General features: G+C 41.9%; 1 protein-coding gene across 5 annotated transcripts in view; it reads right to left on the bottom strand.

Moving 5' to 3' along the window:
* Positions 1 to 17,883, bottom strand: part of lrp4 (low density lipoprotein receptor-related protein 4) — a 377,362-nt gene that overhangs the window by 69,897 nt on the left and 289,582 nt on the right. For all 5 annotated transcript variants that reach the window (XM_048545554.2, XM_048545552.2, XM_048545551.2 and 2 more), the window contains one exon: positions 15,492 to 15,709. In XM_048545554.2, coding sequence (XP_048401511.1) covers positions 15,492 to 15,709 — 218 coding nt within the window. The remainder of the gene's footprint in view (positions 1 to 15,491; positions 15,710 to 17,883) is intronic.

The following is a 17,883-nucleotide window of genomic DNA, read 5'->3' as shown; positions in this document are numbered from 1 at the left end:
ATCTCCCTTTCAAACTGGCTGTACAGTGCAATCAGATATTCAGATCAAAACCAAATATTAAGATTTCTGCTACCTAGCGGTGCCTTAATTCAGAAGCCAATAATTAATCCTGTCACATTACACAATATCTTATCTAGTCCTGATTGTTCTTTTGTTTGATTTTGAGAGCAGCACCTTCTGGGCTCATCTCGGAAGCTTTCTGGGAACTCCTGATCACTCACTTAATTTTTCCAGTTTAAATGTAGATCAAAATTAATAATAATTATTGCCATCCCTTTTTCACAAACAATCAATATTTCTTATTGCATAGTTCTTCCTCCAATATGGGCCCGAAAATCATTCCCATCAACACTGTAGTGGTTGTCAAGAAGGTAATTTAACAGTGTCTGTGAGGTAGTTAGGGATGATTAAATACAGGAATATAGGAACAGAAGTAGGCCACTCAGCCCCTCAAACCTGTTCGACAATTAAATGTGATCATAGCTAATCTGAGGCCTAACTCTATTTACCTGGAATTGGTCCATATCCCTTAAAATCTTTGATCAACATCTCAGAATTGAAATTAACAACTCATCCTGCATCCACTACAACTTGTGGAAGAGAATACTAAACCTCTGCCACCCCTGTGTGTGTAGAATTGTTTCCTAACATCTCTTCTGAACTGTCTAGCCCAAATTCTCAGAATACTCCCTATAGTTCTAGATTCTGGCCTAGCCTGTAATGCCCAAATTCTATGAATGAATGAAAGAAAAAAGAATCAATTTTAATCATTTCACTGTGTCCTTAGTTACTGAAGCTCTTAGTTCTGGATTTCCTTGTGTCCACTTCTTTACATCTTTCCTCCTCTGAGGTGTGACTTTGAACTGGCCATTTGTCTTAATCCCATCTGATTCAATGTCAAATTTTGGGCTGTGAACAATGTTGGAACATATTACAATGTAAATTGCTGATCTGTATTTCCCATAGCTGCACCTCACAATCTCTTTTGTAGATCTATACACCGAACTCATGTGTTAACTGTTTTGAATTTGGGAAAACATGAGAGATTTAAAGGAAAAATATGCTGAAAATCACTCAAAAGACTACCATTAGCAGCTGTCTTACTTGTCTTCATAGCGCAAAGGTCAACCATAACAGAAGTGAAACACTAACTATGAACTCAGAGTACATCATTGTGTTTGCCTAAGAAAGCAGTCTTATGTCTGTCCATCTCAGTTTACTTGAGAGGATGTAGATTTCAGAACTATGCTTTCATATTGACGCATTGAGAAAATATAGCTGCCCACATTTGTCTCAGGATGTTGTGTTTTGGCTATTGTCTCTGCAGTTTTTTTTTTCCCCATGCTGGTTTTAGACTGAGGCATTCAATTTTTTTTAAAGAAGACGGCAGATAACAACAGATGCGGGTGTGCACTTTCCTTAACAAAGGAAGCAAGATAAATGAGTGCGGTGACACTCCTTCACTTCACTGACCGTTCTGCATGTTTCCACATCAAACATTATCAGGAAAGCATCTGAGCAAACATTTCAAATACAGCAAGGTCCTATCGAGCCGTTAGCACATGAGGGCCTCAGAAAGGACATCCGTTTTAAGAATAAGATCTTGTAAAACTATCCCCTTATCTGTGCCCAGCTAAAGGTCAGAATTGGGATCAATTTCGATCGTGTTGCATTTTGCAGCTCCTCACATAATAATAGATTCCAATCCAGACAATGATGGGAAGAGATTGAGCATTTGTATTAGCCATTTCTCGTCGGTCTCTGAGTCAAACAAAGATCAAAGATGACTCTTTGACTGATATGGAACTTTATACTGAAGTAACAATCATATAAAATTTTAGTGTATCTACTCCCGAGAGACTCTACCTATTAATTTCATCAAATCATACAGTTTGGAATCAGGCCATTTGGCCCATTGAGTCTACATCAGCCCTCCAAACAGCATCCCACCATATAACTGGAACTCTGCATTTCCCACAGCCAACTCATGTAGTCTACACATCCCTGGACACTACAGGCAGTTTTAACATGGCCAATCCACCTAACCTGCACATCTTTGGCCTGTGGGAGGAAACCGGAGCACTCGGAGGGAAGCCACGCAATCACGAGGAGAACGTGCAAACTCCACACAGACAGTCGCCCAAGACTGGTATCAAACCCAGGTCCCTGTTGCTGTGAGGTAGCAATGTAAACTGCTGAGCCACCATGCTGCCATTCGATAGACTGCTGGATGTATCATCAGTATCCATAAGAAAAACTGAATGCTCACCATCAAATTCCCAGGACAACTGGACAGTGGATAATTGTTTGGAAACATGGTTAAACGAGTTTTGAAATTGTGCTTTCTACTTCAGGCTGCCATACAACAGATAGAGAAAATGTTTATAGTCCCGTTGATGTGCGAAGCCTCCAACACACTTTTTATTGCTGCAGGACAGCAAGCCTGCAGGCGCCAATCCCATCTTTCCTTCCCAGTTGCAGGGATGGACATTTTGCACACAAAGAACAAAAGGTAAGTACAACCAATCCTTTGGCCCTCCAAGCCTGTGGCAATCATCCTGCCCAAACTAAACTCAGAAATAAACCTTATGTCCTTATTTGGTCCGTATCCCTCCAGTCCCTGCCTGTTCATGTAACTATCCGTTGCCTCTCAAATGTCACCAGTGTGCTTACTTCCACCATCTCCTCTGGCAATCTGTTCCAGGCTCCTGCCACTCTCTGCGTGAAAAACCTTCCTTGCACAGCTCCCTTAAACATCCCCCCTCTCAAACATTCCCCCCCTCTCACCTTGAACCTAAGCCTGCTTATAATTGAAACCTCAACCCTGGGAAAAAGCCTCTGACTATCCACCCTACCTATGCCTCATAATTTTGTAGAGCTCTATCAGGTCTCCTCTCAGCCACCGTCTTTCCAGTGAAAACAATCCTGGTCTTTTTAACCTTTCCTCATAGCCAATGCCCTCAAGACTGGGCAACATCCTAGTGAACATTCTCTCCACTCTCTCCAAGCTTCCACGTCCCCCTGGTAACGTGGCAACCAACACTGCAGACAATATTCCAAAGGCAGCCTAACAAGGGTTTTAAATAGCTGCAATATGGTTTGCCAACTCTTGTACTCCCTCTCGATGCACTCCAGCTGATGAAGGCAAGCATACCATCTGCCGTCTTAATCACTTTGGCCACCTCTGTTGCCACTTGCAGGGAACTGTGGACCTGCACGCCCAGATCCATCTGCATGTTAGTGTTCCTAAGGGTTCTGCCATTTACAGTGTAATTCACACCAAAATTTGATCCTCCAAAATGCACACCTCATTTGTCTGGATTAAAGCACATCTGTCATTTCTGTGCCCAAGTCACAATCTATCTATATCCTGTTGTACACGTTCACAATTATTGGCACTGTCAGCAACTCCACCAATCTTCATTTCATCTGCAAACTTTCTAAACAGATCACCCACATCTTCCTCCAGATCATTTATGTACACCACGAACAACAGAGGACTTAAGACTGATCCCTGTAGGACGTCAATAGTTACCGGTCTCCACCCTGAGGAACACCATTCCACCGCCACCCTCTGTCTTCTATGACCAAGCCAGTTTTGTATCCATCCAGCCAGCCATGCTATTCTAATGGAGACATGCCTGATTTGTTGGGAGGCATCAATCTCGGAACTTCAAGAGAGGTCCCGCACCATGCGGAGTTGGGAACAAGTTTCCATATTTTTAGTTTTGGAAACTTAATTTACACAGCTATGAGATGAAGGCTGAAATCCAAATCCCACTGATGGATTAAGCTTTGTAGGGATTTCTTACACAGCTCTTAATGGGACTGTGAACTTCGTCTGATTGACAGTTTCATGAGCTGTTAAGAGGAGGATATTTCCTTGAAGGGGTTTTTGAATGGATATTTGCCTATTTGGACAATTCCATTAACATTTCCAAAACTAGTCTTTGATATTATAGGGTTCCATGAGTTCTGCCCAGAGTCAAAGGTGAGTAGGGTATAGAGAATACATGTGGGGCAAAATGGATGCATGGTGGGTAGGAAGGACACATGCAGGGATATAACAGGACATGTGGGATAAGTGTGAGATCAGCAATGAGGATCTCTAACAGTCATTCACAGAACTGGGTTGATGTCCTCATGAACTGAAGTGCACCAGCCTCAATTACCACCTAGAGACTGTTTCATGAGGTGGCCATTTTGTTTCCAGCCCATCAATGTCACTTCATGAAGAAAACACCATGGTAGCCACAGATGGGTACGGGATGGGATCGGGAGATCAGGAAATGGTCCCTCGTTCATGATTCCCAACATAAGGATGAACCTGGAGCAGCGGTTTGCCTCAGAACTTATGTCAACAATTCCTAAATCACGTGATACTTCACAGGATCATTAGAATCCCTGCAGTGTGGAAGCAGGCTATTTGGCCCATCAAATCCACACTTCTCCTGCGAAGAGTATCCCACCCAGAACCACCCCCCAAACCCGTTCACGTAACCCTGCATTTCCCATGACTAATCAACATTGCTTGCACATCCCTGGACACTATGGGCAATTTAGCATGGCCAATCCACCTAACCTACACATCTTTGGAGAGTGAGAGGAAACTGCAGCACCTGGAGGAAACCCACACAGACACAGGGAGAATGTGCAAACTCCACACAGACAGACAGTCACTTGTGGGGGGGGGGGGGGGGGGGGGGGAGGAGGGGGATTGAGCCTGGCTCCCTCATGAGGCAGCATTACTGGCCACTGTGCCATCTTTTAAGGCCTTTAAACAGTCTTAATTGGTGACAGGTTGCTGCTTGTAGTGAGTATACCTAGTATCCTGTTTCCAGGAAAATGGCCCAGTGATGGGACAGTGCTGGCAAACTGATCCATCAGCTGACAGTGCAAATTTCCTTTCCCATCTGCCCTTACCCTCCCCCATTAAGGACTAAAAATGCAGCCTCCAGTGTGTGTGTGGCAGGTTTAGTGTTGCAATAAATAAAATAATAAATTTTGAGGAAAACCATTCAGATTTAATTTGACAGATAACCTTTCATTAGTTCCTAATTCCCAATGCAGTACACTATTCTAATTACAGACCTTGTTAAAGCTTTCATCACCTTTTCTGGTGTTGTCATTTATAATATTCAATCCATTAATAACTAACTAATTGCCATTTCTTAGTATTTGCGGATTGCTCTATTTATTAGTGTTTAGGTTCTGTAAATACATAAGGCAAGTTTATTATTAAGCCAAAGTGGTTCGAGGCCCATGAGACCACATTCTGTGGTTTTAGTGGAGGTTTTATGCATTCTGATGTACTGAAGTTTCAGATTGAATTCGTTCCAGTCAGTCCCATCAATCCACCAGAGGCATGGCATGGTGGTTCAGTGGTTAGCACAGCTGCCTCACAGTGCCAGGGACCCAAGTTCAATCCCAGCCTCGGGTAACTATCTGCGTGGAGTTTGCACATTCCCCCTGTGTCTACACGTGTTTCTTTTCAGGTGTGCTGTTTCCTTCCACAGTCTGAAGATATGCAAGTTAGGTGGATTGGTCATGTTAAATTAACTATAATGTGTAGGCTACAACATTTAGGGTTATAGGGATGGGATGCATTTTACAGGGTGGTGCAGTCTCACCAGTCGCTGAAAGTAAGCGTGCAGGGGCAGCAGGCAGTAAAGAAGGCAAATGGCATGTTGCCCTTTATTGCAAGAGGTTTTGAGACCAGGAGCAGGGATGTGTCATTGTGTTTGTACAGGGCCTTGGTGAAGCCACAGCTAGAATATTGTGCGCAGTTTTGGTCTCCTTTTCTAACGATGCATGGTCTTGCTTTGGAGGGAGTGCAGCGAAGGTTTACCAGGCTGATTCCGGGGATGGTGAGACTGCTGTATGAGGACAGATTGACTAGGTTAGGATTGCTTTCGTTAGATTTCAGACAAATGAGAGGGGGTATCTCATACAGACTTATAAAATTCTAACAGGACTGGACAGGGTAGATGGTGGATGTGTCCAGAATCAGAGGTCACAGTATGAGGATTCGGGGTAGACAATTTAGGACAGAGATGAAGAGACATTTCTTCAACCAAAGAGTGGTGAACTTGTTGAATTCATTACCACAGGAAGTAGTTGATGCCAAAACATTGAATGTATTCAAGAGGCGCCTACATGTAGCACTTGGAGCAAATGGGATCAAAGATTATGGAGAGAAACCACGATTAGGCAACTGAGTTAGACGATCAGCAATGATTGTGACAAATGGAGGAGCAGGCTTCAAGGTCTGAATGGCCTCCTCCTACTACTATCTTCTATGGCTCTACGAATGGCCTGCTTCCACACAATTGGGACTCTATGATTGTCAGACAGTGACAGTCTCTGGAATTCTGCAGCCTCCCACAAGATGTCAGGAACCAGGCAAGTTCCATGGAGTCAGCCTCCTGGCAGTGATGCGGCTAGGGGTTGCCGATAAAAAGAAGGTAATGCAGTGGGCAAGCTCTGAGACCCAGCATTCCTGCCAGGCTTCAACTGTAACTGTAGGTCATCCTGTGGAGGGCGACTCTCACTCACTATATTGGCATCAGCTGCTCAGGACATTTTATTGTTTTGTCTTTACTGTTTTACAGGTCGTAGGTGTTGCTGACTAGGCCAGCATTAGCTTCTTATTTCCCCTGAGAAAATGGCGATGAGAGTTCCTTTGTTAACTCTTCTGCTGTCCTTATGCGGTTCTCCATCATTCACGTGAAAATGAGCTCCTCACTCTCATTGTTCTCCGAATAGAAAATGAGACATTTAACTAACAAGGTGTTTTAGTACCCACTATTCATGGATCCTTATGTAAATAATTTATTATTTTACATAAATAGTCATTTGGTATCAAAGTCACCATTGTCCTAGAGGGCCAGGGTGCTGCTTTCTCATAGCGTCACAATGACTGATGGTAGGTTTAACTGCAGGTCACCATGCCTCAGGCAAGGGGAGAGATAGAGAAGGAGAGTCCAGTAAGGGAATTGAACTTATATTGCTGGTATCACAAACCAGTCATTTGTCCACCCACCTTACCAACACCCCCATCCTAATTAACTGGAATAAAGCTGCACTGTTTATTTCGGCAATACTCAAAATGTTTTATATAACTGGAGCACAATGCTCCTGAGATGCTGCTTGGCCTGCTGTGTTCATCCAGCTCCACACTTGGTCATCTTGGATTCTCCAGCATCTGCCGTCCCCATTATCACAGGGTAAGGGAATCCACCCAGTCTGACCTTGTCAGGATCACAATGCCATAATGTGGTGGTTAACAAACCTGAAGAATTAGCCAAAAGCCCCTCTTCTGTATCAAACCACTCGATCGACCACCACCACATTCTCAGGGTAATTAGGGATGGAGAATAAATATTGACCTTTCCAGTGACGACCACATCACCAGGATGAAAACAAAATTGAGACATAAGTGCATCTTTCTTTTTAGGACATCAATTCTTCTTGTACAATGGAGACATTAATTTCCTTTACACAGTCACTTTGTTTAAGGGCTCACTTTCAAGAAAGAGACAGTGTTACACATATCGGATTTTCCTCTGATTTTGGACCCAGATCAGATAAATTTCTAGACATCCAAGTTTGATTCTTGGATCTTTCACTGATTGGCCGAGTGTGCAAAGAACAAAGAACAAGGAAAATTACAGCACAGGGACAAGCCATTCAGCCCTCCAAGCCTGTGCTGATCCAGATCCACTATCTAAACCTGTCGCTATTTTCCAAGGATCTGTATCCCTCTGCTCCCTGGCCATTCATGCACCTGTCTAGATACATCTTAAATGATGCTATTGTACCCGCCTCTACCACCTCTGCTAGCAACACGTTCCAGGCACCCACGACCCTCTGCGTCAAGAACTTTCCACGCATATCTCCCTTAAACTTTCCCCTCTCACCTTGAAATCGTGACCTCTAGTATCTGAGTCCCCCACTCTAGGAAAAAACTTCTTGCTCTCCACCCGGTCGATACCCGCTATGATTTTGTTGACTTCAATCAGGTCCCCCCCCGACCTCTGTCTTTCTAATGTAAATAATCCTAATCTACTCAACCTCTCTTCATAGCTAGCGCCCTCCATATCAGGCAACATCCTGGTGAACCTCTTCTGCACCCTGTCCAAAGCATCCACATCGTTTTGGTAATGTGAAGCCCAGAACAGTAAGCAGTATTCCAAATACGGTCAAAGTAAAATGTGGTCCGATACAACTGTAACATGACCTGCCAACTCTTGTACTCAATATCCAGTCCGATGAATGAAAGCATGTCGTATGCCTTCTTGACCTCGCTATCGACCTATGTGGCAACCTTCAGGGTAAAATGGACCTGAACTCCCAGATCTCTCTGTGTATCAATTTTCCCCAGGGCTTTTCCATTTACTGTATAGTTCGCTCTTGAATTGGATCTTCCAAAATGCATCACCCCGCATTTTCCCGGATTGAACTCCATCTGCCATTTCTCTGCCCAACTCTCCAATCTATCTATATTCTGCCGCATTCTCCAACAGTCCCCTTTACCATCTGCTATTCCACCAATCTTAGTGTAGGGTCAAACGTCATGGGGGACCGTGGTGGGGTTGGTGTGGGGGCTTGGGGTGGAGGAAGAGATAGAATCAGAGGCCTGAGCTGAGCGGGGCTGCAAGAACGAGGCAGAATCATCGGTGTACGAGCAAAATCTGAGCCCTTCGTGAGGCTAATCGGAGGCCCCAGGGAAAGGTTGTGGGGTTGGGCACAGTGTGCCGAGATCAGTCAAGCACATAGGCAGGATTTAGGAAGTCAGTGTAAGGTCACTCCCCTCTTGGATCCAACCAAGTCATCATCTGGATGGGGATGAAGGATTTCCCAGTGCTTTCAGGAAAACTGACTGACAACACAAAGTGCAAATGAAGCTAACAGTCTTACAATCATACTTAAAAAGTCCCTACCTTCCTCCTTCAAGTGAGCTTGCCAGTCAGCCAGCTTCCCACCTTGGTGCTGGCTGTAGAGTTGGGACAATTGACAGATTTGAACAGCTTCAAACCTTCACTTGATACAAATCTGCCCATATTTTCATTTAAAAAAAAACACCAAACATTTAAAAAAAAGAGCAAAGTTGCCTTCCATAAATTACTGCAGAATAATTCACCGCCAAAATACAGGGGTTTTAAAGTAAATTTTGTGGCAACATTATCCGGCAGACTTGCAAGTTGCTTGACTACCAACAAAAAAATGAATTGAATATATTTAACCCATCACTGCCCATTCTGGTCATAGCTCATCACTCTCAATCTGTTCAAACACCCAATTCCTCAGCCTTTAATAACAGACATACAGACCAAATACTGAACTACAGGAGCAACCATCCCAACACCCACAAACGAAGCTGCATTAGAGCATTATTCCAACAAACCACCACACGCTGCAGCACAGAGGAACTACGCAGAGCAGAAGAAAATCACCTCTACAGCGTATTCAAAAAGAATGGGTACCCTATGAACACAGTCCGCCGATTTCTCAGCAATAAACCCAAACAAACAGACAAAACGGGCTCAGAAACCATAACCACTCTCCCCTACATCAACGACGTTTCCGAAATGACTGCCAGACTACTCGGACCTCTTGGCATCAGGGTAGCCCACAAACCCACCAACACACTAAAACAGCAGCTAATGAACTTAAGAGACCCTATACAGACAACAAGCAAAACGAACGTCATCTACAAAATACCTTGCAAGAACTGTGACAAACACTACATTGGACAAACTGGCAGAAAGCTAGCCACCAGGATACATGAACATCAACTAGTCACAAAACGACATGACCCACTATCACTCGTATCCTTACATACAGATGAGGAAGGACACCACTTTGATCGGGACAAGCCAAACAGAGACACACACGAGAATTCCTAGAAGCATGGCATTCCAACCAAAACTCCATCAACAAACACATTGGCTCCAAATCAATCTACCATCCCCTGAGAAAAAAGAACAGGAAATGACATCACCAATGCAGGAAATGACATCACCAACCCAAGGAAACCTAACCAGATAAATAGAAAGCGGGACATAACACCAGCGCTTCGTCGGAGGCTCACTGATGATGTTACCTAGAATGGTGACGAAACGTCTGAAAACTAACCTTCCAGTTAAGCGAGCAAACTCACATCCAGAACCTCAACCTGAGCTACAAATCTTCTCAAAACCCGCTATTTAATAACAGAATAAAGATAAACAACTCACTGCAACAGCACAAGTAAAGCTATTTTCCATCTAATGAACAACCCTGGATAATTACAACAATGCCTTTTATTCTGAATTTACATGCTGGACTAGCTAAATAAACCAGCATTTTCTTTGAAGTGATTAATTTGCTTTAAATAAATCCACAGGAAGCACACAAGTTGTGTCACATTTCTAGACCATCACCTCACTTGAAAAATGGAATGACACAAATGGCACAAAATGTTTGAATTCTGCAAAGATTACAGAAGTAATAATAAAAAAAAGGGGTATAAATTTCTTTTCAATACCTAAAATAGATATACTTCATAGTCATTTGACATTTCTATGATGTACTGTGTAAATACATCATTACAGTACAGTGGATAAGTCACATCTCGCATGATACAACTGTCATAGGGATCCTTGCAGCAAAACATTTAACTCTTTCACTAATGTGGGGAAAAGATAGCTTAGTTTTGACCACACCAACAATGCCATCTTTTGGCACTGTAATCACAATAAGACATGGGAAAGATTTATTTGAGCAGGTGCTGAAGGAAAGGCCAGCATTTGTTGTCCAAACCTCGTTGTACTTGGATACACTGACTGCCTTATTGGACCATTTCGGGGGCTACAGTCAACCACAGTGCTTTGGGGTCAGGAGTCACCGGTAGGCCAGACCAGGTAAGGACTGTAGTTTCCTTCCCTGAAGGGCATTCATGAACCAGATAGGCTTTTACAATAATGGTTTCATGGTTATCTTTAGAATTTTAATTGTATATTTTTATCTGCCATGGTGGGATTTGAACCCAGGATCTCTAGAGCATTACCTAAGTTTCCACTAGATTGCTAGTTTAGTGACAATAATGCAAGGTCACTGCATCCCTGCTAAACTGCAGTCATTGTTATAGATCATTGTTTCTCTAAATGTTGGGTACCACTGAATGCATGACTGACCCACTTGAGACAGCACTGGCCGACCACATAATATGATAATGCTGATATGTGTATCACTCTCTTTCTTGAAAGTGAGCTCTTAATAAAAACTGACTGTGCAAAGGAAATTAATGTCTCCATTGTACAGGAAGAATCAATGTCCTAAAAAGAAAGACGCACTTATATCTCAATTTTGATTTCATCCTGGTGATGTGGTCGTCACTGGAAAGGTCAATATTTATTCTCCATCCCTAATTACCCTGAGAAGGTGGTGGTGGTCGATCGAGTGGTTTGATACAGAAGAGGGGCTTTTTGGGTAATTCTTCAGGTTTGTTAACCACAGTCATACGAAGGGTCCGCAGTCATATGAATGCCTGACTCAGTAAGAATGGCAGATCCGCCTTCTCGGGCAGTAATGAACCCAAGATGGGGTTTATAATGACAATCAATGATAATTTCATAGTCATTATTACTGAATCTGATTTTCGATTCTAGACTTAAAAACTATTTGAATTTATCAATACATTCCACAGCCCTCTGGGCTCAATATTGAGTTCAATAATCTCAGGGCCTAAACTCTGCCATGTCCCAGCCTCCCACCCCACACACCAGGCCTTGTTACCACATAGCCTGCCATTACACACCCCCCGTTGTTAGTCACTAATAGTCCCCATTAACAACTATTCAGCCTCCCAGCCTGATCGTTAGCAACTCCTTTGTCTGTCTTTCTCTCTCTTTGGGCTCTATCCTATCGTTTACTCCCTACCCCACCTACTTACCTATTTTCTGTATATAAACTGACATTTTCCCAGCCACCATCAGTTCTGAGGAAGGGTCACCGGACCCGAAATGTTAACTCTGTTTTCTCCTTCACGGATGCTGCCAGACCTGCTGAGCTTTTCCAACCACTTCATTTTTGTGCCTGATTGACAACATCCACAGTTCTTTTGGTTTTTATTAACGTACATATATTCCCACTTCAGGTACCTGGCTCTCACTTCAGGATTTTCTTTGAATTATTATGCAAAAGATCCTGGGTTCAAATCCTTTCCAAGGTGCCAGTTACATATAGCGAGGTCTTGTGGTACACTAGGTAACACTTTGTCTCTAAGCAAGAAGCTCTGAGTTCAACTTGTCAGTGGTCCCTCAGGGTCACAAGGTGTGTAACCAGCCCCATCAAATAGTGCCTAAGTGGGGTTGTGTATATATTTGCCTTTAAGAGACTTAATCTTCAAAAGTCCATGTGCTTTGTCTATATGATGCTGTTACTCTGTCTGCAAGTTGCACATATAGACAACAGCTGGTTTGCTGCAATATCTGCTTCATAACTTTTATGTGTTTTATTGTTTTAAATAAACTAAGCCATGGAGCTAATCAATCCCTGAGACTTGATTAATGAGTAGAACATTCTCATTAACATGAAGAGAATTTTTGTGAATGTTGACAGTTTCAGAATCACCAAAGAGCAACATTTGGATCCTCGACATCATTTTACTGGGGAGGTGGGTGGATCAGAATGAATGATATGAGGAGATAGAGTCCAAAGAGACAGGAAGACACTTGGTCAAAAGAGTGGTTAAAGGTCAGTCTGGGGGAATGAACAGCTGCTAATGGGGTTGATTAGTGACCAACAATGGGTAGTGTATGGTAGCAGCTCATGTGTTACCAAGGCCTGGTGTCTGGGACTGGGAGAAGGCATGGGGAAAGATGCTCAACCCCTAAAATTGCTGAACTCGAGATTGGCTCTGACATCGATCCTCTGGGTGTGGATGCTGGTGAGATGCAAGGGGGATACTATCACTGTTGTGTGAGGAAAAAGAGGGGGTGAGGGTGGAAGTGTGAGAGATGTGTCAAACCCGGTTGAGGGCCCTGGCGACAAGGGCGCTGGGGAATCCTCGGTTGAGCAAGAAGGTGCACAATTTGGAGGCTCCCTTATTGAAGCTGGCCTCATCAGGTTTGTTTTGGAGATATTTAACCTTAAAAATGTCACACACTGAGAACAATTCAATGGCACTTACTTTCCAATAGCCATCATTTTGATTCAAATTCAATTGAACAATTCCATCTTCTTAAGGTCAACAAAGATGGGCAACAAATGCTGGCTTTGCCAGCAATACTCATATTCCAAGAGCAACTTAAAAATAATTTCTTTGACTAACATTGCTATATCTTCATCAACCACTAAACAGCTTTATAAAACAATATGTACCCATATATGTGGAAACCATTCAGATTTTCACTGTTGCATCGGATGCTGTAAATCAAAAACAAAACAGAAATTGCTAGAAAAGCTCAGCAGGCCTGGCAGCATCTGTCGAGAAAAAAAAAACTTTTCTGTTACATTCGGTAAACTCAGGTTCTCAAAGATGGGTCACTGAACCCAAAATGTTAACTGATTTCTCTCCACAGATGCTACCAGACCTGCTGAGCTTTTTCAACAATTTCTGTTTCTGTTTCAAATTTTCACAGTTGTTTGAACTTAAGTTTTGCTTAAAAAAAAACCATTTTGTTGACATTTTTGACTTTGCATTCATAAGAATTTAATGTCAATCTGAGGGGGACACCAGCATTTATGTACGAAAACAGGTATGAAAGAAGAATGTTGATTAGTTGGCAACTGAACCCTGGAGTGAGTCAGGCAGAGTTCAACTGCTGTGAAGAATACACCAATTAATGCTGATTGACAGGTTTTATCTACATTTGCCTGCCTGGTTACAATTTAAACAAAGCCTAGTAATTAATTGTCAATTGTCATTAACTGATGCAGTTCTCCATGGTAATATCATAATCAGAATTCATTTACCAACTAATCATACTGTTTAAATGATGGTTTTTGCTTAAAGTTGAGCTCTCCTGATGATTGCAAGATGAAAAGCTTTGGTAAAATGTGTCTTTTTTGAATTTTTACAATGTACAAAATTTGTTCAATAAACAAAGGGTTAATTCATCTCAATAAATTTTGGGGAAATTGCTTATGGTAAAGTAAGTTGAACAGCATATGTACATAGTTATTAAATCCAAACGAATGTCACACGTAGATCATCAGAGACAGGGAATGAAATATTTCACCAACCCTTCCTCTGTCTTTTACCTTGCCAGCTGGTGCGTTACATTTCATAACAACTGTGCCTATTGTCACAGTTTCAGTTTTCAACAGCAAACTACTTGCAAACAACTTAAAAATCAGCTCTGAAGAAACCCATTTTATGAACATGGTAAAACATAACCCAAACATCAGTGCCTCGTTCATAGCACACAGGTAAACTGTAAGATAACAACCTCACAGAAACAAAAAGAATTACAGATAAGGGAAGTAGGGGAGAAAGTTCAACAATGTTGTCAAGGAGGCACTTAACATACATGGAAGAGCTGTCAAAAGTCTCATGACTTTTAAGCCTCTGGGCAATTTTTCCATCCACACTTGTTACATAGCTGTGCAAACAGTCAAGAATGGAATATGTGACTTTGGGAATTTAAAGGAATACTGTAATCTATCGCTTAAAAATATGACCAATAAACAAAAATCCTGTAGGTCAGGTCAATAACCATCAAAAACACTTCAGATGTAACTTGGAAAGATCAAAATCTATAGGAAGTTGTGGAGGTAGATAGAACTACAACACACAAAAGGCATCTGGATGGGTGCGTGAATAGGAAGGGTTTCGAAAGATATGAGCCAAATGCTGGTAAATGAGATTAAATTAATTTGGGATATCTGGCCAGCGTGGATGAGTTGGACTGAAGTATATGTTCCTGTGCTGTAGATCTCTGTCACTCTATGACTGACAAAGAGTCAGCTGGTTCGAAGCCTAAAGGAGTGGTGAATAAAGCATTGTGACTTGCTGAGAGGGGCTGGGAAGACTAAAACCACTGAGCAATGTGTCGACCCCTCATTTCTCAGGCTGCATGCTGCAGAGAAGAACATCCAAGATTTGCAGCTAGCTTTTCATCCCTATCTCACTATACAGTCACATCAAAATGCCTGTCACATATTCCAGATGATTTTATGTTTTATCGATGTGCCTCTCCAGAAATAAAGCACGTGACAGGACTTTTGACCTGAGTCTAAAAATTGTGCTGAATTTTAAAGTCAACGTGTTCTCTCACAGTGGTCTAACCATCATGACGCTGTCATGCCAGTGGAACCACAGAAGTTCTACACTGCAGTGCGAATAATGCAGCAATATTTAAGACACGGTGATCAGGTCCTAACAGTACAATTTTCCTTTACACAAGAGGTTAAAAAAAACAAACTGTACTGCATGGTAAAATAAATCACTCCTTGACGTGACACAGCCAACCATTATGCCATTAGCTAAAGCGTGATATTGATACCTTGGCTGATCACTGCTTTTCTGTTCTGACCATCAAGGTCTGCACGCTCGATCACATGATGTTTGGCATCTACCCAGTACATCTTTTGTCCTGCATAGTCAATGGTGAGCCCATTTGGCCAGAAGAGATGAGTATCTGCAATGATTTTGCGGTTAGAACCATCCATGGCTGCATATTCTATCCGGGGGGTGTTACCCCAGTCTGTCCAATAAATAGTTCTGTAAAACACATCAGATATATGAATAGAATGCATTGAAGATCAGGTGCTTTGAGCTAAACGAAACAAGATTTAGTCAAGAATGGAACTACTGTATCCCAGTTATCATTACATCTACAAAACCAAAATAAATACTGAAATAACCAAACAGGATAATTCATAGCCATTTAACATTTTTGAAACAACCACTTAAATTCTAATAAAAACCTGATAACTGGAGAAGGCTATTCAGCATCTCAAACCTGCTCTGCTGTTCTACTACAGCTGATCATGTACTTCAATGGCATATTCCTGCAGTACCCCTTATTCCTCAATGCCAACAGCACCCAGAAATTTATATCTCTTTCCTGAACATACTCAACGAATCTCCACATCTCTTTGCAATTGAGAATTCTAAAGATTCACTACTTTGAGCGAAGAAATTCCTCATCTCTAAATAGGTTCCCCTTTATTCGGAGACCATATCCCTTGATTCAAGATCTCTACCCTACTGTGCTTTTCTTATTTACCCTGTTTAGCCCTTTATGAATTTTACATGCTTCAATGATATTTCCATCCATTCTCCTCGACTATAAAGAACACATTAACAGTCTGCTCAATCCCTTTTCAGCTGACAGTCCCACCATCCCAGGAATTGATTTGCCAAACAAATATTAATCCAATATACCCAGTGAAAATGGAGCATATTTGGGTCAGATCCTGATTTGATGATACACTACCTTATAGAGGTGAATGATCTCAATGGAGCTACATGTTGGTCATTGAGTTAAAATCTGCGTTGGTTTTCTCTGATAGGTTAGCACCATTCATTCATTAGTTTCTACAAGTGCTATACTATTCAATTAAAGATTTCAATTTTAGGCTGAATGTGGAGGCGGGTAGGGGAAGTGGTGCAAAAACAAAACAAGAGACTATGGTTTATAATAACACCCCAAAATGATTACACGTTGTTTAACTATTCATCTGAGAGGAAACCAATGACAGTCATTCTATACTTTAGCAGAATTTATAATATTAATTTTCAAATCCCAGGAAGTTACTGTTTCCTAACTTCTTTGGTACAGCATTGTTGTCATGTTGAATAGGAAAGAAAAGATTTTCACAGTTAGGTTTAAACAAATTTGCACTACACATTGCAACTTACATGTGCAATACTCTCTAAGGCATTTATTGCAGTTTGTAGCTGTAATGTGGTAGTGATAAAGGCAAGTATTAGAACCAACAGCTTGCTAAATGTAGTGTGAAATTTAGTTTGCAAAATTTAATCTGATAGCTAAGAGAACATTATAGCTTTTCTGTCTTTTTTGAAAAGTATCTCGCATTTCCCAAATTAAAGACAGTGGAAATGATTCACGACTCTCCTCTGGAGAGTTCTGTCTTTAAAATCACCAAGTATAACGGGTAGCTGTAATTGCAACAAGAGAGTGAGTAGCACTCTCCAGAAAATGTGGCATTTTTTTGCTCTCATGCAAGTCCCAATTCATTCCGTAAAGAACCAGCATGGCTGTGTGAACAAAACAGTAAGTAAGTCCAGGGTATGTCTAATAAATCAAAGTGACAAGGTCACAGTCACAGAACAAGAACTTGGCCATTTCAGCTTGAGATGAAGGGAAATGTCTTCGGAATCTTGGAATTCCCAACCTCAGAGGACGGACACTTGGACTTAGAGTCATACGGTATGAAACAGGCCCTTCAGCCCAACTCATCCATGCCAACCAGCTTTCCTAAACTGAACTCGTCCCACTTGTCTGTGTTTGGTTCATATCTCTCTAAGCCTTTCCTATCGATGTACCTGTAAAAAAAAAGTCTTTTAAATCTGTAATTGTACCTGCTTCGACCATGTCCTCTGGAAGCTCATGCCATATATGCACCACCCTCTGTGTGGAAAAAGTTACCTCTCAGGTCTCTTTTAAATCTTTACCCTCTCACCTTAAACCTATGCCCTCTAGTTTTGGACTCCTCTATCCACACCACTCATGATTTTACAAACCTCTACAAGATCACCCCTCAGTATCCCATGCTCCAGGGAAAATGGCCAAAACCTATTCAGCCTCTCCTTATAGTTCAAACCCTCCAGTCCCAGCAACACCCTTGCAAATCATTTCTCATGCCATTATTCAATACATTTATTTTTGAAAGAAACAAATCGACCTTCCTAAAGTCTAGCCATGAACA

Source organism: Stegostoma tigrinum, chromosome 17 (assembly GCF_030684315.1).
Source record: "Stegostoma tigrinum isolate sSteTig4 chromosome 17, sSteTig4.hap1, whole genome shotgun sequence".
NCBI lineage: Eukaryota > Metazoa > Chordata > Chondrichthyes > Orectolobiformes > Stegostomatidae > Stegostoma > Stegostoma tigrinum.
This window is presented reverse-complemented; position numbering and strand designations above follow the sequence as displayed.